This window comes from Rhamphochromis longiceps, linkage group LG23 (genome assembly GCF_057381845.1).
Source record: "Rhamphochromis longiceps isolate RC_006_pf linkage group LG23, R_longiceps_female_GT1.1, whole genome shotgun sequence".
Lineage (NCBI taxonomy): Eukaryota > Metazoa > Chordata > Actinopteri > Cichliformes > Cichlidae > Rhamphochromis > Rhamphochromis longiceps.
In genome coordinates, this window is record NC_140578.1 from 21119904 (window position 1) to 21141465 (window position 21562).

Here is a 21562-nt window from a genome sequence, read left to right on the forward strand (position 1 = left end):
GCCGCCAGCTAGATCGTTTCCCAAGATGATGTCAATACCTGCAACCGGTAACTGGGGTCGCACCCCAAGCTTAACCTCACCAGACAAAAACTGAGATGAAAGCTGCACCAAGTGTAAAGGAACCCGTATTACACACATCCTAACTCCCCAGGCTAACACATCCGCCCCACAACAGGATTGAGCTGAAAACGGTAAGACCCCCTCACGAATGAGCGACTGTTTCGCACCAGTGTCTCGCAAAATACTGACAGGAGTCCGCCGATCTTCTCCTATCAAGGAAACAAAGCCGTTTGACACAAACGGCTTAAACTCCTTATCTACTTTATCATTTTCGGGTGCCATCACCTCCCCCCAGGTAGGAGAGTTTGTCTGTAGAAGGATTATTGGGGAAGGAGATGTACCCTCCCTGGTCATTTCTTTTCTCTTCAGAGCAGGGCAAACCGCAATAAGGTGTAAGGCAGAAACACCAGCAACAGCCCCCAGCTCAACCTCCCCCGCAGGACCCGGCTCACCAAACAACCCCTTGTCCATCAACTGGACACACAGGAACTCCCTAAGCTCTTTCTTCTTCGCAGGACGCCTGTCTTTTTCAGGCTCTTCTCCACAGGACGCCTGTCTTTTTCAGGCTCTTCTCCACAGGACGCCTGTCTTTTTCAGGCTCTTCTCCACAGGACGCCTGTCTTTTTCAGGCTCTTCTCCACAGGACGCCTGTCTTTTTCAGGGACAATCTTCACCCACAAATTCATAAAGTCCTTGTGAAGGGTCAGTTTCTCAATGATTGTTCGCCCATGGTACCTGTGGAAGATTACAGTTGTCATTAATTTTCATTAATTGTGTAAACTCACAGAAAATAAAACATTGATGCACTTCAAACCCATTTAAAAGTACCCACCTGGCTTCAGGTGCAGCATCCCCTGCCATTCTAGAGGCAGCAATTAGAAATCTTTCAGTGAAGGTTCCTGTTTTCAGGGTGACGGCTGCTCCAAGTTTGTCAGCCAGCTGGTGCAGGTGTTGAGCCGTGCTATTCCTCACTGCAACACAGCGATGGCTGAGCAAGGACAATATTAGACACACAACTCAGTGAACATGATCTCTCTTTCATGTCTTCTAATAAAATCACTACAGCTTCTTCTCTCCTCTTACGTCAGTCCTGTGTTAAACAGAGCGCTCAGAATCCGTCCATGGCTGCAATTTTCCACCATGGCATCAAGCGCCAGATTGACCTCCTGATGTAGAAAGTTGTTGTTGGTCATTGCAAGCTTCAGCAATAGAGCTCGGCCTGTTGTTTCAACTTCTGGGTCCATTGTTCTCTGGAGCTGAATGTAGAGCTCATTGATGGCATGTATGGCCTCAAAGGCTATTGCTGAGCGTTGGTTTTTCACCTAAAATGTGAGTGAAAATCATCAGTTGAGGCTGTAGTATGCACTTGAAGGGAAACTAGCTGCATGAAACACATATAAGAAACATAAAGTGTGCAATACCTCCTCAATGAGGACCAGACACACTTCATGTAGTTTAGTCTTCAGGATGTCCGAGTGGTGCTTTGCCAGAGACTGAATAGTTTGCAACCCCTGTCTTTATTTCTTTATTTACACAACACAACATTGAACACGACTTCAGGAACACCACAAATAACACAGCCACATTATGCAGCACTGTTTCTGTGCAGTATTTAATGTCTCCTTACTACGTTTCTTACCAGTCGTCTGAAGACAGCAGACTAAAGCTGTGGGACAGGCTCTCTACAGGTGTAGCTACAGGCGGGAGTTTGACCCTGCTCTCTCTTGGATTATTCTGACTGCACTGACTGTCTGCTTTCTTGTCTGATAATCAACGAGGTTAGTAAAAAGAAACTGTCATTTCTTCTAATTCGAAGCATGATGCAGTGATTAATTGTTCATTAAAATCTTTTTAAAAAATCTCTTAATTTAAAGTTTGATTATTCAGCATCTTCTACAGTTACTGAGGAAAACCACTTACCGTCTATAGGGACGACTTTTGCACGGCGCAGCAGCGTCCCAGGCCGAGGTCCTCGTTTTTGCGGTATGGGAGGGAACTGTTGGAGGTTTTGGAGTCAAAGGCTTTACTGCAGTAAATGTTTTGGTTGGTACTGTGTGTCCAGGTGAGGTTACAATCCCATCCTGGAAATGCTGCAGTTTTTCCAAAATAGGCCCAAATTTGTCTTTTGCTGTCAAGACTCTTATTCCACGAATGACCTTCGTGTCTGTTTAGACAAAAAAATAACTAAATAACTACAAATTGACATCTTACAAAAACAACAATAAACATTTTTCTTCCTGATTTTTTTTTCTTCAAAAAAGCATATAAAATGAATGGACAGCAAGAATGTGTAATTTAGCATTAAAATAGATAATCTACAGTGTCAAATTTTAAAATATAAACTAACTGATTAACAGCAGGTGTAACCACTAAAGAAAAGCATCACCTTTGAACCGACCTGCTCCTGAATGTTTAGCAGAGAAAACAGGCAATTGCGATGGACAAGCTGCTCGAGGAGGTGGAGGAACTGGAGTGAGCGGTGTCATCTCAACAGGACTAACAATGAAAGGAATGGCCCTCAGATCACTTGGTGTGTGTGTGTCTGCAGAGCTGAGGCTACTCAGACTTCTTTCAGGGTCCTCCTGATTCCAAAAGGGGTCATCCAAACAGTTCCAGCTTCCCTGGACTATCTCTGGAGAGCCTGCGCATTGCTCAGGTAAAGGTGGGAGTTGCACAGCATAACCTCTGGGTCTCTGTGCGATATGCAATGTGTCTGCCTGTTGAAAGAACACATTTGTCTTACTGCTCTGAGCTTTGTGAAAGTCCAGGATCCTGGACTCTGTGGTGAAGCGCTGACAGTTGCTCTGTCTACAGTGACTTACACAAAAATTACACTGTGCAAAGCAGCAAAATATAACACATCTCTCAGAAACATTTACATTTGATCAGCAGAGAAGTCAAGAATGAGTATGTTTAGTTACTTACATCTCCACCTGTGCGTCCCCTTGTCCGTCAACTGGACACACAGGAACTCCCTAAGCTCTTTCTTCTTCGCAGGACGCCTGTCTTTTTCAGGCTCTTCTCCACAGGACGCCTGTCTTTTTCAGGCTCTTCTCCACAGGACGCCTGTCTTTTTCAGGCTCTTCTCCACAGGACGCCTGTCTTTTTCAGGCTCTTCTCCACAGGACGCCTGTCTTTTTCAGGGACAATCTTCACCCACAAATTCATAAAGTCCTTGTGAAGGGTCAGTTTCTCAATGATTGTTCGCCCATGGTACCTGTGGAAGATTACAGTTGTCATTAATTTTCATTAATTGTGTAAACTCACAGAAAATAAAACATTGATGCACTTCAAACCCATTTAAAAGTACCCACCTGGCTTCAGGTGCAGCATCCCCTGCCATTCTAGAGGCAGCAATTAGAAATCTTTCAGTGAAGGTTCCTGTTTTCAGGGTGACGGCTGCTCCAAGTTTGTCAGCCAGCTGGTGCAGGTGTTGAGCCGTGCTATTCCTCACTGCAACACAGCGATGGCTGAGCAAGGACAATATTAGACACACAACTCAGTGAACATGATCTCTCTTTCATGTCTTCTAATAAAATCACTACAGCTTCTTCTCTCCTCTTACGTCAGTCCTGTGTTAAACAGAGCGCTCAGAATCCGTCCATGGCTGCAATTTTCCACCATGGCATCAAGCGCCAGATTGACCTCCTGATGTAGAAAGTTGTTGTTGGTCATTGCAAGCTTCAGCAATAGAGCTCGGCCTGTTGTTTCAACTTCTGGGTCCATTGTTCTCTGGAGCTGAATGTAGAGCTCATTGATGGCATGTATGGCCTCAAAGGCTATTGCTGAGCGTTGGTTTTTCACCTAAAATGTGAGTGAAAATCATCAGTTGAGGCTGTAGTATGCACTTGAAGGGAAACTAGCTGCATGAAACACATATAAGAAACATAAAGTGTGCAATACCTCCTCAATGAGGACCAGACACACTTCATGTAGTTTAGTCTTCAGGATGTCCGAGTGGTGCTTTGCCAGAGACTGAATAGTTTGCAACCCCTGTCTTTATTTCTTTATTTACACAACACAACATTGAACACGACTTCAGGAACACCACAAATAACACAGCCACATTATGCAGCACTGTTTCTGTGCAGTATTTAATGTCTCCTTACTACGTTTCTTACCAGTCGTCTGAAGACAGCAGACTAAAGCTGTGGGACAGGCTCTCTACAGGTGTAGCTACAGGCGGGAGTTTGACCCTGCTCTCTCTTGGATTATTCTGACTGCACTGACTGTCTGCTTTCTTGTCTGATAATCAACGAGGTTAGTAAAAAGAAACTGTCATTTCTTCTAATTCGAAGCATGATGCAGTGATTAATTGTTCATTAAAATCTTTTTAAAAAATCTCTTAATTTAAAGTTTGATTATTCAGCATCTTCTACAGTTACTGAGGAAAACCACTTACCGTCTATAGGGACGACTTTTGCACGGCGCAGCAGCGTCCCAGGCCGAGGTCCTCGTTTTTGCGGTATGGGAGGGAACTGTTGGAGGTTTTGGAGTCAAAGGCTTTACTGCAGTAAATGTTTTGGTTGGTACTGTGTGTCCAGGTGAGGTTACAATCCCATCCTGGAAATGCTGCAGTTTTTCCAAAATAGGCCCAAATTTGTCTTTTGCTGTCAAGACTCTTATTCCACGAATGACCTTCGTGTCTGTTTAGACAAAAAAATAACTAAATAACTACAAATTGACATCTTACAAAAACAACAATAAACATTTTTCTTCCTGATTTTTTTTCTTCAAAAAAGCATATAAAATGAATGGACAGCAAGAATGTGTAATTTAGCATTAAAATAGATAATCTACAGTGTCAAATTTTAAAATCTAAACTAACTGATTAACAGCAGGTGTAACCACTAAAGAAAAGCATCACCTTTGAACCGACCTGCTCCTGAATGTTTAGCAGAGAAAACAGGCAATTGCGATGGACAAGCTGCTCGAGGAGGTGGAGGAACTGGAGTGAGCGGTGTCATCTCAACAGGACTAACAATGAAAGGAATGGCCCTCAGATCACTTGGTGTGTGTGTGTCTGCAGAGCTGAGGCTACTCAGACTTCTTTCAGGGTCCTCCTGATTCCAAAAGGGGTCATCCAAACAGTTCCAGCTTCCCTGGACTATCTCTGGAGAGCCTGCGCATTGCTCAGGTAAAGGTGGGAGTTGCACAGCATAATCTCTGGGTCTCTGTGCGATATGCAATGTGTCTGCCTGTTGAAAGAACACATTTGTCTTACTGCTCTGAGCTTTGCGAAAGTCCAGGATCCTGGACTCTGTGGTGAAGCGCTGACAGTTGCTCTGTCTACAGTGACTTACACAAAAATTACACTGTGCAAAGCAGCAAAATATAACACATCTCTCAGAAACATTTACATTTGATCAGCAGAGAAGTCAAGAATGAGTATGTTTAGTTACTTACATCTCCACCTGTGCGTCCCCTTGTCCGTCAACTGGACACACAGGAACTCCCTAAGCTCTTTCTTCTTCGCAGGACGCCTGTCTTTTTCAGGCTCTTCTCCACAGGACGCCTGTCTTTTTCAGGCTCTTCTCCACAGGACGCCTGTCTTTTTCAGGCTCTTCTCCACAGGACGCCTGTCTTTTTCAGGGACAATCTTCACCCACAAATTCATAAAGTCCTTGTGAAGGGTCAGTTTCTCAATGATTGTTCGCCCATGGTACCTGTGGAAGATTACAGTTGTCATTAATTTTCATTAATTGTGTAAACTCACAGAAAATAAAACATTGATGCACTTCAAACCCATTTAAAAGTACCCACCTGGCTTCAGGTGCAGCATCCCCTGCCATTCTAGAGGCAGCAATTAGAAATCTTTCAGTGAAGGTTCCTGTTTTCAGGGTGACGGCTGCTCCAAGTTTGTCAGCCAGCTGGTGCAGGTGTTGAGCCGTGCTATTCCTCACTGCAACACAGCGATGGCTGAGCAAGGACAATATTAGACACACAACTCAGTGAACATGATCTCTCTTTCATGTCTTCTAATAAAATCACTACAGCTTCTTCTCTCCTCTTACGTCAGTCCTGTGTTAAACAGAGCGCTCAGAATCCGTCCATGGCTGCAATTTTCCACCATGGCATCAAGCGCCAGATTGACCTCCTGATGTAGAAAGTTGTTGTTGGTCATTGCAAGCTTCAGCAATAGAGCTCGGCCTGTTGTTTCAACTTCTGGGTCCATTGTTCTCTGGAGCTGAATGTAGAGCTCATTGATGGCATGTATGGCCTCAAAGGCTATTGCTGAGCGTTGGTTTTTCACCTAAAATGTGAGTGAAAATCATCAGTTGAGGCTGTAGTATGCACTTGAAGGGAAACTAGCTGCATGAAACACATATAAGAAACATAAAGTGTGCAATACCTCCTCAATGAGGACCAGACACACTTCATGTAGTTTAGTCTTCAGGATGTCCGAGTGGTGCTTTGCCAGAGACTGAATAGTTTGCAAGCCCTGTCTTTTCTTAATCCTGTATTTACACAACACAACATTGAACACGACTTCAGGAACACCACAAATAACACAGCCACATTATGCAGCACTGTTTCTGTGCAGTATTTAATGTCTCCTTACTACGTTTCTTACCAGTCGTCTGAAGACAGCAGACTAAAGCTGTGGGACAGGCTCTCTACAGGTGTAGCTACAGGCGGGAGTTTGACCCTGCTCTCTCTTGGATTATTCTGACTGCACTGACTGTCTGCTTTCTTGTCTGATAATCAACGAGGTTAGTAAAAAGAAACTGTCATTTCTTCTAATTCGAAGCATGATGCAGTGATTAATTGTTCATTAAAATCTTTTTAAAAAATCTCTTAATTTAAAGTTTGATTATTCAGCATCTTCTACAGTTACTGAGGAAAACCACTTACCGTCTATAGGGACGACTTTTGCACGGCGCAGCAGCGTCCCAGGCCGAGGTCCTCGTTTTTGCGGTATGGGAACTGTTGGAGGTTTTGGAGTCAAAGGCTTTACTGCAGTAAATGTTTTGGTTGGTACTGTGTGTCCAGGTGAGGTTACAATCCCATCCTGGAAATGCTGCAGTTTTTCCAAAATAGGCCCAAATTTGTCTTTTGCTGTCAAGACTCTTATTCCACAAATGACCTTCGTGTCTGTTTAGACAAAAAAAATAACTAAATAACTACAAATTGACATCTTACAAAAACAACAATAAACATTTTTCTTCCTGATTTTTTTTTTCTTCAAAAAAGCATATAAAATGAATGGACAGCAAGAATGTGTAATTTAGCATTAAAATAGATAATCTACAGTGTCAAATTTTAAAATCTAAACTAACTGATTAACAGCAGGTGTAACCACTAAAGAAAAGCATCACATTTGAACCGACCTGCTCCTGAATGTTTAGCAGAGAAAACAGGCAATTGCGATGGACAAGCTGCTCGAGGAGGTGGAGGAACTGGAGTGAGCGGTGTCATCTCAACAGGACTAACAATGAAAGGAATGGCCCTCAGATCACTTGGTGTGTGTGTGTCTGCAGAGCTGAGGCTACTCAGACCTCTTTCAGGGTCCTCCTGATTCCAAAAGGGGTCATCCAAACAGTTCCAGCTTCCCTGGACTATCTCTGGAGAGCCTGCGCATTGCTCAGGTAAAGGTGGGAGTTGCACAGCATAACCTCTGGGTCTCTGTGCGATATGCAATGTGTCTGCCTGTTGAAAGAACACATTTGTCTTACTGCTCTGAGCTTTGTGAAAGTCCAGGATCCTGGACTCTGTGGTGAAGCGCTGACAGTTGCTCTGTCTACAGTGACTTACACAAAAATTACACTGTGCAAAGCAGCAAAATATAACACATCTCTCAGAAACATTTACATTTGATCAGCAGAGAAGTCAAGAATGAGTATGTTTAGTTACTTACATCTCCACCTGTGCGCTTTCTCTGAATCAAATCTTCAAAGCGATGGAAAAAGTTATCTGATGTCTTTTCAGACATGCCTGAGATAAAAAGTGAACAAATTGTTTAGAAATAGAAAGTTAGTGAGTGCTGCTCAGTGTGTGAGTGGCAAGTTCTAACTGAGCTGCTCAGTAAATAACTGTTATGATGTGGAACTCACAGAGCATTTTTTGAAAATATTCATATATATACACTATTTTGTGTTTACATGGCAACGGGAGGAAACAACCCGGCAAAATAACACATGACAGCGAGATAAATTTATATTGGCATGTGTATTCAGAGTGTTACCACTATTCTAGGATTTCTATTGTCAGAATAATATTTGTGACTTTAGACCTTTATTTAAACTGTAGACTTGCTTGAACTTAAGAAAGTAGAAGGTTGGTTTGTTATGCTTCAAGGTTGGATTTTATTAATGAAAACATTAAAGGGAAAAATGTTAACAAGCAAACAAACCTTACTAAAAATGTTCATGTTATTCATTGCATTATACAACATAGTGAAAAAAGCTGCAAGCTTGACTAAAATTCAAGTATTAGAGAGCTCCATTAGCATCTAGTCTGGCTTCACTCTACAAGCCAGGACAGGTTTGCGTGACTGGAGGCTCAGACTGTGTATGCAACCCATAAAACTGGATGGAGCATTGTTTGACATATAATATTAATTCAGCAGTGGAGTTCTCTGCCAGGGCATGACTGACATTTATGAACATCGCTGTGAGGCATTTTATCACTCTTGGAGCCATATAGAAAATATTGCAGCTCCTCTCCCTGTCAGATAATGGCACTAATTTCACCAGCATGGTTTAAACCTCTGTGACTGCTGAAGGGCAAGAATTACTGGTTCTTTGTGCGTCTTAATCCTTACCAAATAATGAGAAAAAGTCTGTCATTTTTCACAGCTTATAATTCAAAAGGTGGGCTTTTTCAAACCCCACATTAAAACAAATGTTTCTTTTTTTGGCATGTATTCATTTATTTATTTATTTTTGATGCATCATTCCAAAGTAGTTATGCAATATAGAAAAACATCTGCAATGAGGTAACCAAGAAGGTCACCAAGGGACAGTCGCCATGGCATTTTGTCCTGATTGTGTCAAGAGCGTGGCTGTAAGCATAAAGGAAGAAAAATTCCATCCATCCATTCGCTTCCGCTTATCCTTTTCAGGGTCGCGGGGGTCACTGGAGCCTATCCCAGCTGTCATAGGGCAAGAGGCAGGGTACACCCTGGACAGGTCGCCAGTCTATCGCAGGGCTAACACATAGGGACAGACAACCATTCGCACTCACATTCATTTGCACATTCACACCTAGTGACAATTTGGATTATCCAATTAGAGGCTTGTTGCTACCTAGTTAGCGATGCTACACACCTGTTACTGTGTATTTTTCAATGATTCAGCACTCCTTGGATTTTTAGACAGTAATGAGATCATGTGCACACTCCACAGAGGTCCAGAGTCCAAATGTGACCTCTAGCACCAAACGCTTGCTGCAGCTGTTGGTGTCAGAGGTGACACACAAGGTATCAGGTTTTCTGTGTGATTACTTTTTCATATAGGACCAAGTATGTTTGGATAGCGTTTTGCCCTTGAAAACTGCCGTTGAATATTAGACATTGTTGTCTAATGTTATAAATGTATTGATGTGAAAGGTGTAAGTGTGACAAATATGGAATAAGATAGGAAATGAGAAAGGAGGCAAATACTTGTTCACAGGGCTATATAAGTGCGCATGCGCCAACCAGCGTGCAGCCTGTTACAGTCGCTCCTGCTTTTCTCTTAGTTTAGCTCTTTTTTCTTACGTATTCTTTTTTTTTCTGACTTGTATTTTCCTCCGTTTTCTATCTCTTACTCAATCATGTGGATTGAGAGAGTTTTTGTTCTTCTGGTGGCCGTGGAACTGTTACTTTTATCATGGAACGGGACCGCGGCACATCTCCTACACGCACGGACTGTTTACTCCAGAGATCAGCTGATCGCCCTGATGCCGGCCGGCTCGCTGGCCAGGCCCGCAGAAGTGCCCGCAGAAGTACCAGCTGAAATTTGGAGGAAAACACATCGGGGATGCAGAGGTCAAGGACAGAAGAGAAGAAAAAAGGTGACGGTGAGACAGCGGAGGCTCGAAGCGAGGAGGAGGTTTAAACCGTGTCTGCCGTCTATCGTGATGGGAAATGTGCGATCGTTGGCAAGTAAAATCGACGAGCTCTCAGCACTGGTACGGAGTCAGAGGGAATACCGAGAGTGTAGCCTGATGTGTTTCACCGAATCATGGCTGCACCAGGTCATTCCCGATGAGAATGCTTCCGTGGAAGGCTTCCACACTGTTCGGGCGGACAGGGACAGCATCGCTAGCGGTAAGCGTAAAGGAGGTGGGCTTGCTGTTTTAGTTAACAACCGGTGGTGTAACCCTGCCAACATAACAATCAAAGAAAGGATTTGTTGCCCGGACACTGAACTGTGTGCTGTTGGACTCAGGCCGTATTATTTACCCAGGGAATTCTCTCACGTCATCTTGGTGGCTGTTTATGTTCCCCCCTCTGCTAACCCCACAGCTGCATGTGACACTATCCACTCTGCCATAGCTCGGCTACAGACTCAGCACCCGAGTGCCTTTATTGTGATCTCGGGTGACTTCAACCATGTATCACTGGACAATACACTACCAACATTCAAACAATATGTGGACTGTCCCACCAGGGGAGAGAAAACTTTAGACTTACTGTATGCTAACGTCAAGGATGCATACAGCTCCTCCTCCCTCCCCCCACTTGGTAGGTCAGATCATAACCTGATTCACCTCACCCCCCGCTATGTGCCAATTGTGAGGAGGGAACCTGTGACCACCAGGACTGTTAGGAGGTGGTCAGAGGAGGCAATAGCGGAACTACAGGGCTGTTTCGAGGTGACCGACTGGGAAACACTCTGTGAGCCTCACGCCGAGGACATCAATGGGCTTACTGAGTGTATCACAGACTACATAACTTTCTGCACCGACTCCATTGTTCCAGCTCAGACTGTTCATTGTTACCCAAATAACAAGCCGTGGGTGACTAAGGACATCAAAGCCCTCCTCAACAACAAGAAGAGGGCTTTCAGAGGGGGCAACAAAGAGGAGGTGAGGAAGGTCCAGGTGTTACTAAAGGACAAGATCAGAGAGGCTAAGGACAATTACAGGAGGAAGCTGGAGTGGAAACTCCAGCAGAACAGCATGAGAGAGGTGTGGAGGGGCATGAAGACCATCACTGGATTCAGGCCAACCAACAGCAGGGGAGCTGAGGGAGGTGAGAATAGAGCCGACGAGTTGAATCTGTTTTTCAATAGATTCGACACCACAGTGTCTGCTCCCACCCCCACAACCTCACCTGCAGTCAGCCTGGAATCCAGAGCCACACCACTGTGCCAGCCTCTCTCTTCACATGTTGCCTCCTGTGAGATTCCTGACACCCCTCCCCCACCCATCACCTTCACTCAATACCAGGTTGAGATGCAAATGAGGAGACTTCACTCAGGCAAGTCTGCTGGACCAGACGGAGTGAGTCCCCTTGTCCTCAAGGCCTGTGCCCCCCAGCTGTGTGGAGTCTTTCATAAACTGTTTATGCTGAGTCTGAGTCTGCAGAGGGTCCCGGTGATGTGGAAGACATCATGCCTCGTCCCTGTACCAAAGACGCCTCGTCCCAGTGGCCCCCAGGATTACAGGCCCGTGGCACTGACCTCCCACATCATGAAGACCCTGGAAAGGCTCATCCTGGACCAGCTGCGACCCATAGTAAGACCACATCTGGATCCCCTTCAGTTCGCTTATCAGCCTCGTCTCGGAACAGAGGACGCCATCATCTACCTGCTCAATCGTGTCTACACCCATCTGGACCAGCCGGCGAGCACTGTGAGGGTCATGTTTTTTGACTTTTCCAGTGCTTTCAACACCATCAGGCCGACCCTCCTGGGTGATAAGCTAACAGCGATGCAGGTGGATGCTTCTCTGGTGTCCTGGATTGTTGATTACCTGACAGGAAGACCACAATATGTACGTCTCCCACAGTGTGTGTCTGACAAGGTGATTAGCAACACAGGGGCACCACAGGGGACTGTCCTCTCCCCCTTCCTCTTCACCCTCTACACCACAGACTTCAGCCACTGCACAGAGACCTGCCATCTTCAGAAGTTTTCTGATGACTCTGCGGTGGTTGGATGCATCAGCAGGGATGATGAGACAGAGTACCGGGCTGTGGTCGACTCCTTTGTCACGTGGTGTGAGCAGAATCATCTGCAGCTCAACGTGGCAAAGACCAAGGAACTGATCGTGGACTTCAGGAAGACCAGGACACACTTGACCCCTGTTTCAATCCAGGGGGTCAGTGTTGACATTGTGGAGGACTATAAATACCTTGGAGTACACATTGACAATAAACTGGACTGGGCTAAAAACACCACAGCACTTTACAGGAAGGGCCAGAGTCGTCTCTATTTTTTGAGGCGACTGAGGTCCTTCAACATCTGCCAGAAAATGCTGAGGATTTTCTATGAGTCTGTGGTGGCCAGTGCGATCCTCTATGCTGTTGCATGCTGGGGGAGCAGGCTGAGGGTCGCAGATGCCAACAGACTTAATAAACTGATCCGTAAGGCCAGCAATGTTGTGGGGATGGAGCTGGACTCCCTCAAGGTGGTGTCGGAGAGGCGGATGCTGTCCAAGATAAAGACAATGTTGGATAACACCTCCCACCCACTCCATGACATGTTGGTCAGTCACAGGAGCTCGTTCAGTGAGAGACTGAGATTACTGAAAAGCACCACTGAACGACACAGGAAATCATTCCTGCCTGTGGCCATCTCCCTGTACAACGCATCCACTTAACACACTGTTTGCTGCTACAGCTACACATGTTTCTTTTCCAAATATTTATTTATAAGTGACTTATGTATGTATGTATGTATATATATGTATATATTGTACTATTCTTAGTTAGCGTATTGTCTGTCTTGTCTTAATGTTGGTTTAAAATGGAGCACTGTAACAAAAAATAATTTCCCCCAGGGATCAATAAAGTATTCTGATTCTGATTCTGATTCTGATTATAGTCTGTAAATGGTCTTCTTTTGGCTATAGTAGATCTTTTACTTGTTCCTTTTTTAATTGTTTGTTAAAATAGTTTTTTCCATCATATTGAGTATAGAGGAATGCAACTGTGAGCTTTAGCAATTATCCCGCTTCAACAGGACCGTGATCCCGATGTGTGAGACAGCAGGGTGCTGCCACTGGTGTTGTAATGTGTGATTTAGTTCCTCCTAACATTTCAGTTTGCTTCCAGTATCTATCCTCTGTGATTACTGGCTCTTTAGACAGATTTAATAGAAGTGTGTGAGCTATTGGCTCAGTATAAAGGGTCAGTAGTGTTTTCATGTCACCTATCCATCCTCCATTTAGTCACCCAAAGCATGTAGTAAATACTGCTCACTTTTATTCACCTTCTCTTAAATCCAGAAAAATTCCCACTTGTTAACGTTGTGTGTGTGTGTGTGTGTGTGTGTGTGTGTGTGTGTGTGTGTGTGTGTGTGTGTGTGTGTGTGTGTGTGTGTGTGTGTGTGTGTGTGTGTGTGTGTGTGTGTGTGTGTGTGTGTGTGTGTGTGTGTGTGCGTGCGTGTGTGTGTGCCAGTTGCAGCCTCCAAGTTGAACACCATCACCAAATCCAACCTGGGTCAGTGTGTCAGCAAGTACGACCTGCTGGTCTGGTTTGAGATCAGCGAGCTGGAGCCCACTGGAGAGTGAGTATCCACCTGGAGTGTTATATTCACGCACAAGCTTTAAAGGAACCATAAAAATGATCTCCAGGAAGAATATTATAAGTTGGGATGTTGTGTCACCTCCTCCCTCCATGCACAGGTACATCCCAGCCATCGTGGATCACAGTGGAGGCCTGCCCTGTCATGGTACCTACCTGCTGCACCAGGTACAGGATTGGTGCACATGTTGTTTCCTTATTACTCACACAGTGGTAACTGCTTCCTTTGTACACAGTTGAATATCTTCTTTTAAAGCGTAATGTTGCTCTAGCTGTGCTCACTGTGATCCTGAGCTCCTGTTATGTTTGCTGCAGGGGATCCAGCGGAGGATCACAGTGACCCTCATCCACGAGAAAGGCAGCGAGCTCCATTGGAAAGATGTTCGTGAGCTGGTTGTAGGTGAGCAGCCTGCCTTTAGGGTCTAGTCGTGCTATACCTCTGTGTAGAAAACAAAACCCCAAAGCACCGAAACAATGTTTTATAGTGTTTGTGTGCTTTTGATAGAGGAAGACAGGACAGAACATCATTAAAGGGATTTGACTTTGTGAGATCACCCTGAAAACGCACCACTCGGTTCACTCTGAGATATTTTCAGTCTGGAAAGATGAATCTGTCGGGCTTCAGGCTGCTTCTCACTTTAAGCAGTTCATGCTGTAGCTGATGGACCAAAAATGACATTTGATATTTTAGACATTCAGCTGCTGACTCTGAAGCCAACAGGCTCTTGAGTGTGGATGATTGTTTTGGTACTGGATGCTGTGATCAAACAGCTGTTCTGATCTGTCTTCATTCATGCCTGTTGTTATTAAGCCTCCTAAGCTCCAAACCAGTAAAAGCAATCTTTGGAGGCAACACCCTTTTTAGTACTTTGCTGTATTTGTTTGTGATTGTGTGACAGTGCTATGTATATCCTCTGTAACACTCAGACGTTTCCAGATCAGTGTTTCCCCCTCAGCTGTTTCTCACTATAGAGTCTTTCCTCTGTAACAATGAGGCACCAGCAGAGCATATCTGGCTCCCAGTCTGTGGCTGATAGTGCCCCCTGCTGTTAATAACAGGAACAGTGTAACCTTGTATGGAGCTCATAGTGATGGTCTGAAGATTGCTGCTGCAAGGCAGTAATTTGTATCCATGTGTGCTGTCTATTCTGAGCATATGCAGTTATGTGAGCTCTCAGGTTTTATGTATCAGGACATAATTAAAAACAATCAGGTCCTTAGTAGGTCTTAATATGAGGTAAATGCAACCTCAGATGAACAGCACAGAACACATTATACCAGGTCATTATTTATTTAACACACACTGAGCCGAAATTCAGATGTTTCAAAAACTAAGACATCCAAGACTATTTCCATAATTATTTAAGAGGGTCAGTATTAGCCAAGTGCTAATCAAGTGCACTAGATCATCAGTAAGTGTAACCACTACTGTCAGTTTGCTGGTGTGGCGTATTCAGGTAAGTGGTAACATACTGAGGAGGAGAGAAGCAGTTGTTGATACCCATGAATGTGGGAAGGCTTTGAAGTCGATCATTTTACAGCAAGAAAGATTATTCGCAAGTTAAAAAATCAAAAATTATCTTATATCTTATCTAACTATGAAGATGATGTTCTGGATAATCTCTACATGGACTTTTGGTATGTGTTTTACTATAGAAGATGATCAGTAATCTGTCTCATTCTCAGGTTTTGCAGCTAAACTCATCTGATTTATAACTAATTTACAGATAATCTGGGATGGAACAGATGTTGACCTGGATCCTCAAACTCCTGGAAAGCCACTGACAGGTCAAAATAAGTAAGCATATAAAACATGAAGTGTTTGTGAGGTTCATCTGCAGCACCTTTGTCTCTGTGAAATGTTTGCTAATTTAACATTTTCCCTCCTAAACAGGAAGGAGTTTGTGGAGGCCTATGTGAATCATGCCTTCAACACATCAGTGGAGAATCTGTTCCAGGAGTTCAAGCGAGGCTTCTTCCTGGTGTGTGAGCAGGATTTGGTGAGGCTGTTTCGACCAGAGGAGCTGCAGGGAGTGCTGGTCGGCCAGGACGTGCATGACTGGGAAAAGTTCAAACAGGTAGAGTCAGCCAAACAGACACAGGCTGTAGTTTCACAGCTGTCCTGTAGCACAATAACTGTGTACTGCATACTGTCAAAAGCATTCAGTCGGCTGCTTTAACACAAATATGAACTTGAGTCACATCTCAGTCTTAATCCAGACTTTTGTATGATAGTATAATATAATAGTCAGCCCACCCTTCGCAGCTATAACTGCTTCCACTCTTCTGGGAAAGCTTTCCACAAGGTTTAGGTGTGTTTATGGGAATTTTTTGACTATTCTTCCAGAGGTGCATTTGTGGTGTCAGACACTGACGTTGGAGGAGAAGGCCTGGCTCACAGTTGCTGCTCTAATTCATCCCAAAGATGTTCTATCAGGTTGAGGTCAGGACTCTGTGCAGGCTAGTCCAGTTCTTCTACACCAAACTCACTCATCCATGTCTTTATGGACCTTGTATTGTGCACTGGTGCCCAGCCATGTGCACACATGCCCACACTTTACACTTGGCACAGTGCAGTCAGACAAGTACTTCTGGCAACCACCAAACCCTGACACATCCATCGGATTGCCAGTCAGAGAAGTGTGATTCGTCACTCCAGTAAACACATCTCCACTGCTTTAGAGTCCAGTGTTGAGATGCTTAAATCACTCCATCTGACGCTTTGCATTGTGTTTGTCAGTGTAAGGCTGGGATGCAGCTGCTCAGCCATGGAAACCAATGAAGTTTGGACATCTGTAACAACAGCAGACTGCAGATATTGGTGACTTAAGTGCACTATGAGCCTTAGCATCAGCTGACTAGCTGTCATTTCCAATTACTTCCACTTTGTTATAATATCACTAACAGCTGACTATGGAATATTTAATAGCGAGGAAATTTCATGACTGGACTTGTTGCACTGGTGCATCCTATCACATTACCATGCTGGAATTCATTCAGTTCCTGAGAGCGACTCGTCCTTTCACACGTTTGTAGAAGTAGTCTGCATGCCTAGGTGCTTGATTTAATACACCTGTGTCCATGGAAGTGATTGGAACACATTAACTGAATGATTTGGATGTGTTAGGGAATACTTTTGGCAACATAGTGTATGCCTGACCTTACAAACTCTATGATTATAACAGTCATTTTCACTGTTTTCAGAACACAAGTTATGGTTGGAGATATCATGACCGCCACCCCACCATACAGATGTTTTGGGAGGTATTTGATGAACTAACTGAAGAGCAGAGGAAAGATTTCCTTCGTAAGTACTTGCTGAAGCCTCCATTATGATATGTTACTGAAATCACACTGTATCATATAAAACATTAGATTTTTCTGCGCTTTACCAAGATACATTAGAGAGCAGCATTGTTCTGATTAATATACTGTAAAGCTGCTTCTAGCTGGTGGACTGAGCCGCCTCACCTTTCACCTGGCTCACGTCACACACCTGGAGAGACTCGACCTCCACCTGTGTTGCCTCACGCGAGATGATCTAGAGGCTCTGAGTCAGTTGCTACCAATCTCACACGCCGGACACTAATCGCATGCTCGCTGCAGCAGTCATGTGACTCGTTGTTTTTCAGTCCAGGTGCTGCCCTCTCTCACTGCACTGACCGAGCTTGATGTGTCATCCAATAAGGAAGTGGGAGGTGTGGTCCACCTGCTGGTCTCCGCCCTCCCTGCGACACAAATGAGGAGGCTGCCATTCAACAGCTGCTACATGAGCAACGAGTCCTTCACTGCTCTGGGTAACACACACACACACACACACACACACACACACACACACACACACACACACACACACACACACACACACACACACACACACACTTGTTTATTTATAGAAGTTTTCCTTCAAGTCATTCTCCCTGAATACCTCTTCCACCCTCTAGCCTGAAATGGTGAAAACTTTGTGTTTATGCATCAGCCCTGGCGGTGTCCTATCTGCGCACGGTGGATATTTCCTGGTGTAAAGTGGTTGGCGGTCACTTGGCGCTCCTGCTGGATGCTCTGCAGCCATCAGTCGTCAGCGAGCTCCGTCTTTGCAGCTGCGAGCTCACCACTGATGACATGCAACATCTGGGTAACTAACACACAATGACATTATACTTTTTCTTTTTTGGTCTGTAGTGGATCATTAGGCTGCATAAATGTATATTAAGACAAGTAAAGCCTGAAGGAAATTGATATTTCTTTCATTTATTTCATGCTGCCAGCATCTGTAGCTGTCGTATAAAACAAAACAATGAAACTATTCGGTGTTATTTTTGTCTCCATCAGAAACATTGTGAACAAAACAGTAAAGTGAACAGGCATAAAGTGATCAGTTATCAATGGGTCCTCTTCCTCTGTGCAGCTGCCGTGTGCAGACGGGGCTGTCTCTCCTCACTCCGTGCACTGGATCTGTCCTACAACAGCTTGGTGGGAGACAACGGTTGGTGCAGTCTGTTTGCAGCAGGAGGTCTGGGCTCTCTGGAAGACGTGGATGTCAGTTTGCGACCTTCAACCTCTGCTCCGTGCTCAGCCTGGCTGCCCGCTCTGCTCCGAGCTCTGCCTCAAATGCCGGCGCTGGCTCGACTGGCCATGCAGAGGTGGACAGCTGACTGTCAGGAGAGAGAGCAGCTGAGGTACTGTCTGAAAAAGAGGAGCGTCCTGCTGGAAAGGGATCCAGATTTACAAGACACATCATCAACATGTAAAGGGAACAGTCAGGAGAGCCTAGAAGAGAGTCAGCCTGAGGAGATTGGAGCGGACCGCACTGGAATTTACTGTCAAAGAGCGACCCACTTTGTTGCTTTATTATTATTTTTTTAAGTCTCTGTTACCACAAGAAGGTCAGTGTTGACGTCAGCTGCATCACGTCTGATGTAAACTGTGTCACACGTGATGGTTTCAGGGAATACTGGGAACTTACAGAGTTAAGCACAGCTGGTGTGGGTTATCATATTTGTCGTCTCTCACCTTGGCTGCAGGGTCTGGGTCTTTCCAATGCAGCAGTCCTAACACTTGAGACACACATGCCGAGAAGTGGGGATACCTGGAAATGGACAAAGGCTTTCAGCAGAGTTTTAAAGCAGCTATTCAGGAAAAGAGCTGTGAATTATCTGCATACCTTGTTAGGTAATCAGCTATTTTGGGGTTCTTTAACAAATCAACCAAAAGGTCGACTGAGTATTTTCTCGTCAGAGTACCTTCACCGTTCACGATGATGTTGAGCACAAGCTGGAGCGTTTGATGGATGTTCTTTGCATCAAAGAGCTACGAGGAAATCCCAGAGAGTAGAGACAGGATATTATGTGAATCAGCATGAATGTTGTTTGTTGTTCAACAGATAAAAACAAGAAGAGAAAATAGAAACAAAGTAAAAAAGGAACAATTGTTTCTGCCGTTAAGAAAAAAAAATTGAGTCATGGCAGAGACCTGCAGAAGTCTTGAGTCTCATTTGATGACATTTTGTCAGATTGCCTTGTAATTTAAAAAAAACAAAACTGTTTTTTGAGCAAAAGTTCTCCAGGTTTTTTTGGAGTTCTTTCAAAGTTTTCTTATTTTTGGACGTTAGCTGCTTTTTCACTCTTTTTCAGTCCAGTCTGTGCATCTGAACATTTACAGAAAGATTTCTTTGTTTCGTCTTTAGACACTTTGTTAAACGCAGATCCCAGCAGAGTTCACCTACCTTCTCTCCAACCTTCTCAGGTTTTGTGGATATTATACATGGTTATGCTGAGAATATGTCGGCTACTTTCCACTGGAAATGCCTTTTGGTTAAACTGTCAGCGAGGAATTTGCACTGTTACATTTTTATATAACTTTAATGCAAAAAAAACAGCTGCTTGTTTAAGTGAAAATACACTGATGGGGTTTTTTTCTATTCATGAACAGGAGTGTGATCAGTTTAATAAAAGAAAAAATAACCATAACCAAGATATGAGGGGAAATCTTGGACAAATACAAGCAGACTGGAGCAGCCAGCGTTCAAAACACCGACGTTCAAGGTAACAGAAGGTTCCCGAGCCACATCCACCCAGCTGGTTTCTGTGTTTCTTGTGTATTTGTGTACACTGTGACTTCATGGCTGTCTTGGGCTCCAGCTCTTGTTTTGGTGTCTCATTAATTTGATTTAATGTCCTGCTTAGTGATAACATCACTCTTGGCCTCCCTGCACTGGCTTCCAATTGAATTTAGGATTCATTTTCAAGTTCTTTTATTGGTTTTTAAATCTTTCAATGGTCTGGCACCTGCTGAAGCCCTATGTCCCCACTCGTTCGCTCCGGTCAGCTGAGCAGCTGTTGCTCTCAGTCCCCAAATCACGGCTGAAACTGAGAGGAGACCGAGCGTTCTCTATCGTGGCTCCTAAGCTTTGGAATAATCTTCCTCTTCACATTAGGCAATCGACATCAGTGCTGGTTTTTAAATCCAGATTGAAAAAGCATTTTTATTCACTGGCTTTTGACTCAGTGGTTGACTGACTTGTATTTTATTGTTTTTCGCTATATTTATTATTCTTATGGTATCTATTATGTTTCTATTGTTCAGCAGTTTGGTCAGCCTTGTGTGTTTTTAAAGTGCTATATAAATAAACAATGATGATGATGATGAACATAGTAACGTGTGTTGGGTTGCTCTGTCTTCAGACTCACTGTCAGACTGATTAGACAGTGAGTCTGAAGGTGAGAGTCCTCACTGCCCACGCCTGTCTTTGGGTCTGACCAACACCGTTTCCTGTGTGTCATTCCCCCCTCGCCTTCCCCCCATCCGTCCTGTCTGCACTGACCTCTCCAATAAAGACAAAAGGCCTCATTTTCTGAAACTCTTCCTATCCCATCACCTTGCGAAGAATCACTTCACCATGTTGATTAATAAGGACGGTGGGAATGGTTTGAAGTCTCGTCACAGAAAATGTGCCAAAGGCAAAGAATCTGAGCTTGAAATAAAATGAAATGAAAGATCAGCCCCACACAGGGGTTAAATTCAGATGGAAACTCTTATCACACAAAGAGAACAAGCGAATAAATATATCTGAGTGTGGCCCCTCGACTGTCACAGTGTAGCTGACATTTGATCTTATCATGTGTTAAAGCTATTTTAATTACTGAAGAGAACCAGTGTCAAACTCAGCCCAAGTATGGTTGTACGTTAATCCTTAAAGCAACAACGTTTTTAAAGTTGCAGCGTCATTTTTACACCACACCTAAAATCCCACTAATCGTCCGGGCTCTTCACCCTATGACCACACGCTGGGGTATCTAACACCACATGACCCAAATGGAAACTATGTCAGCTGAAAGAAACCCATCGAAATGTGCAACACTTAAAACTTTGCCTGATTGGAGCATGGCTTCAAATACAGCCCTGAAAACAGACAGGCGGTCGTTGGCATTTCGTTACAAAGTTTCCTTGTTCAAAACTTCTGCTTCATTATAGCAACCGAGTGACTGGGATCTACGAGCTGAGCTTGTGTAAGATGTCTGACACTGGAAGCCCAGGTGAGCGGCCATGAAACATGTTTAAAGAACGGCAGCTGTTTTATCATAATTCTGTGGAGAGCTTCATCCTAATGAGGGCTCATGTCCTGAGCAGGGATGCAGAGGAGGAGGAGGAAGGTCCTGGACACATCAGTGGCTTATGTGCGTGGAGAGGAGAACCTGGCCGGCTGGAGGCCCAGAGGAGATAGCCTCATCCTAGAGCACCAGTGGGAGCTGGAGAAGATGGAGCAGCTGCAGGAGGTGGGGCCTTAAAAGATTCATAAAGAAATAAATCTGTTTAATATCATTGAGG

At 44.3% G+C, this 21562-nt stretch overlaps 4 protein-coding genes across 7 annotated transcripts; 1 reads left to right on the plus strand and 3 right to left on the minus strand.

The window, feature by feature from the left end:
- Window positions 1-107: 107 nt before the first annotated feature.
- Window positions 108-2729, minus strand: LOC146641838 (TOG array regulator of axonemal microtubules protein 1-like). Of its 3 annotated transcripts, none has more exons than XM_085398889.1 (5): window positions 2459-2729; window positions 1482-2224; window positions 1144-1382; window positions 893-1048; window positions 108-795 (listed from the first exon to the last, which is right to left on the minus strand). In XM_085398889.1, exons 3-5 carry the CDS (start codon window positions 1302-1304, stop codon window positions 654-656), a joined length of 459 nt encoding a protein of 152 aa, XP_085255015.1. In that variant the 5' UTR covers window positions 1305-1382; window positions 1482-2224; window positions 2459-2729; the 3' UTR covers window positions 108-653. The 3 variants fall into 3 exon arrangements, with proteins under 3 accessions (XP_085255015.1, XP_085255016.1, XP_085255014.1); XM_085398890.1 differs by having other exon boundaries at window positions 1981-2224; window positions 2447-2729; XM_085398888.1 differs by having other exon boundaries at window positions 2447-2729.
- A 34-nt stretch (window positions 2730-2763) lies between these two features.
- On the minus strand, window positions 2764-3928 carry LOC146641839 (TOG array regulator of axonemal microtubules protein 1-like). Its single transcript, XM_085399226.1, has 3 exons — window positions 3626-3928; window positions 3375-3530; window positions 2764-3277 (listed from the first exon to the last, which is right to left on the minus strand). Exons 1-3 carry the CDS (start codon window positions 3784-3786, stop codon window positions 3136-3138), a joined length of 459 nt encoding a protein of 152 aa, XP_085255352.1. The 5' UTR covers window positions 3787-3928; the 3' UTR covers window positions 2764-3135.
- Window positions 3929-3967: 39 nt separating this feature from the next.
- Window positions 3968-8203, minus strand: LOC146641840 (uncharacterized). Its single transcript, XM_085399222.1, has 10 exons — window positions 7919-8203; window positions 7380-7710; window positions 6916-7155; window positions 6635-6758; window positions 6413-6518; window positions 6075-6313; window positions 5824-5979; window positions 5467-5726; window positions 4928-5258; window positions 3968-4706 (listed from the first exon to the last, which is right to left on the minus strand). The coding sequence occupies exons 1-8, from the start codon at window positions 7991-7993 to the stop codon at window positions 5585-5587; spliced, it is 1413 nt and encodes a 470-aa protein (XP_085255348.1). The 5' UTR covers window positions 7994-8203; the 3' UTR covers window positions 3968-4706; window positions 4928-5258; window positions 5467-5584.
- Window positions 8204-15594: 7391 nt separating this feature from the next.
- On the plus strand, window positions 15595-18755 carry LOC146641841 (leucine-rich repeat-containing protein 31-like). Of its 2 annotated transcripts, none has more exons than XM_085399223.1 (5): window positions 15595-15813; window positions 16940-17042; window positions 17368-17532; window positions 17715-17870; window positions 18144-18755. In XM_085399223.1, the coding sequence occupies exons 1-5, from the start codon at window positions 15595-15597 to the stop codon at window positions 18599-18601; spliced, it is 1101 nt and encodes a 366-aa protein (XP_085255349.1). In that variant the 3' UTR covers window positions 18602-18755. The 2 variants fall into 2 exon arrangements, with proteins under 2 accessions (XP_085255349.1, XP_085255351.1); XM_085399225.1 differs by lacking the exon at window positions 15595-15813 and adding an exon at window positions 16089-16178.
- Window positions 18756-21562: the final 2807 nt, after the last annotated feature.

Excerpts from the sequence above, each read along its gene's own strand:
- LOC146641838 (XM_085398889.1), bottom strand. The coding sequence starts at position 1,304 with ATGGACCCAGAAGTTGAAACAACAGGCCGAGCTCTATTGCTGAAGCTT. Across the intron at positions 1,049-1,143 it reads CTGTTTAACACAGGACTGAC|CCATCGCTGTGTTGCAGTGA; the intron begins GTAAGAGGAGAG and ends GTCCTTGCTCAG. Across the intron at positions 796-892 it reads GATGCTGCACCTGAAGCCAG|GTACCATGGGCGAACAATCA; the intron begins GTGGGTACTTTT and ends AATCTTCCACAG.
- LOC146641839 (XM_085399226.1), bottom strand. The coding sequence starts at position 3,786 with ATGGACCCAGAAGTTGAAACAACAGGCCGAGCTCTATTGCTGAAGCTT. Across the intron at positions 3,531-3,625 it reads CTGTTTAACACAGGACTGAC|CCATCGCTGTGTTGCAGTGA; the intron begins GTAAGAGGAGAG and ends GTCCTTGCTCAG. Across the intron at positions 3,278-3,374 it reads GATGCTGCACCTGAAGCCAG|GTACCATGGGCGAACAATCA; the intron begins GTGGGTACTTTT and ends AATCTTCCACAG.
- LOC146641840 (XM_085399222.1), bottom strand. The coding sequence starts at position 7,993 with ATGTCTGAAAAGACATCAGATAACTTTTTCCATCGCTTTGAAGATTTG. Across the intron at positions 6,519-6,634 it reads CTGCTGTCTTCAGACGACTG|GATTAAGAAAAGACAGGGCT; the intron begins GTAAGAAACGTA and ends GTGTAAATACAG. Across the intron at positions 5,980-6,074 it reads CTGTTTAACACAGGACTGAC|CCATCGCTGTGTTGCAGTGA; the intron begins GTAAGAGGAGAG and ends GTCCTTGCTCAG.
- LOC146641841 (XM_085399223.1), top strand. The coding sequence starts at position 15,595 with ATGTTTGCTAATTTAACATTTTCCCTCCTAAACAGGAAGGAGTTTGTG. Across the intron at positions 17,533-17,714 it reads CGAGTCCTTCACTGCTCTGG|CCCTGGCGGTGTCCTATCTG; the intron begins GTAACACACACA and ends TTTATGCATCAG. Across the intron at positions 17,871-18,143 it reads TGATGACATGCAACATCTGG|CTGCCGTGTGCAGACGGGGC; the intron begins GTAACTAACACA and ends TCCTCTGTGCAG.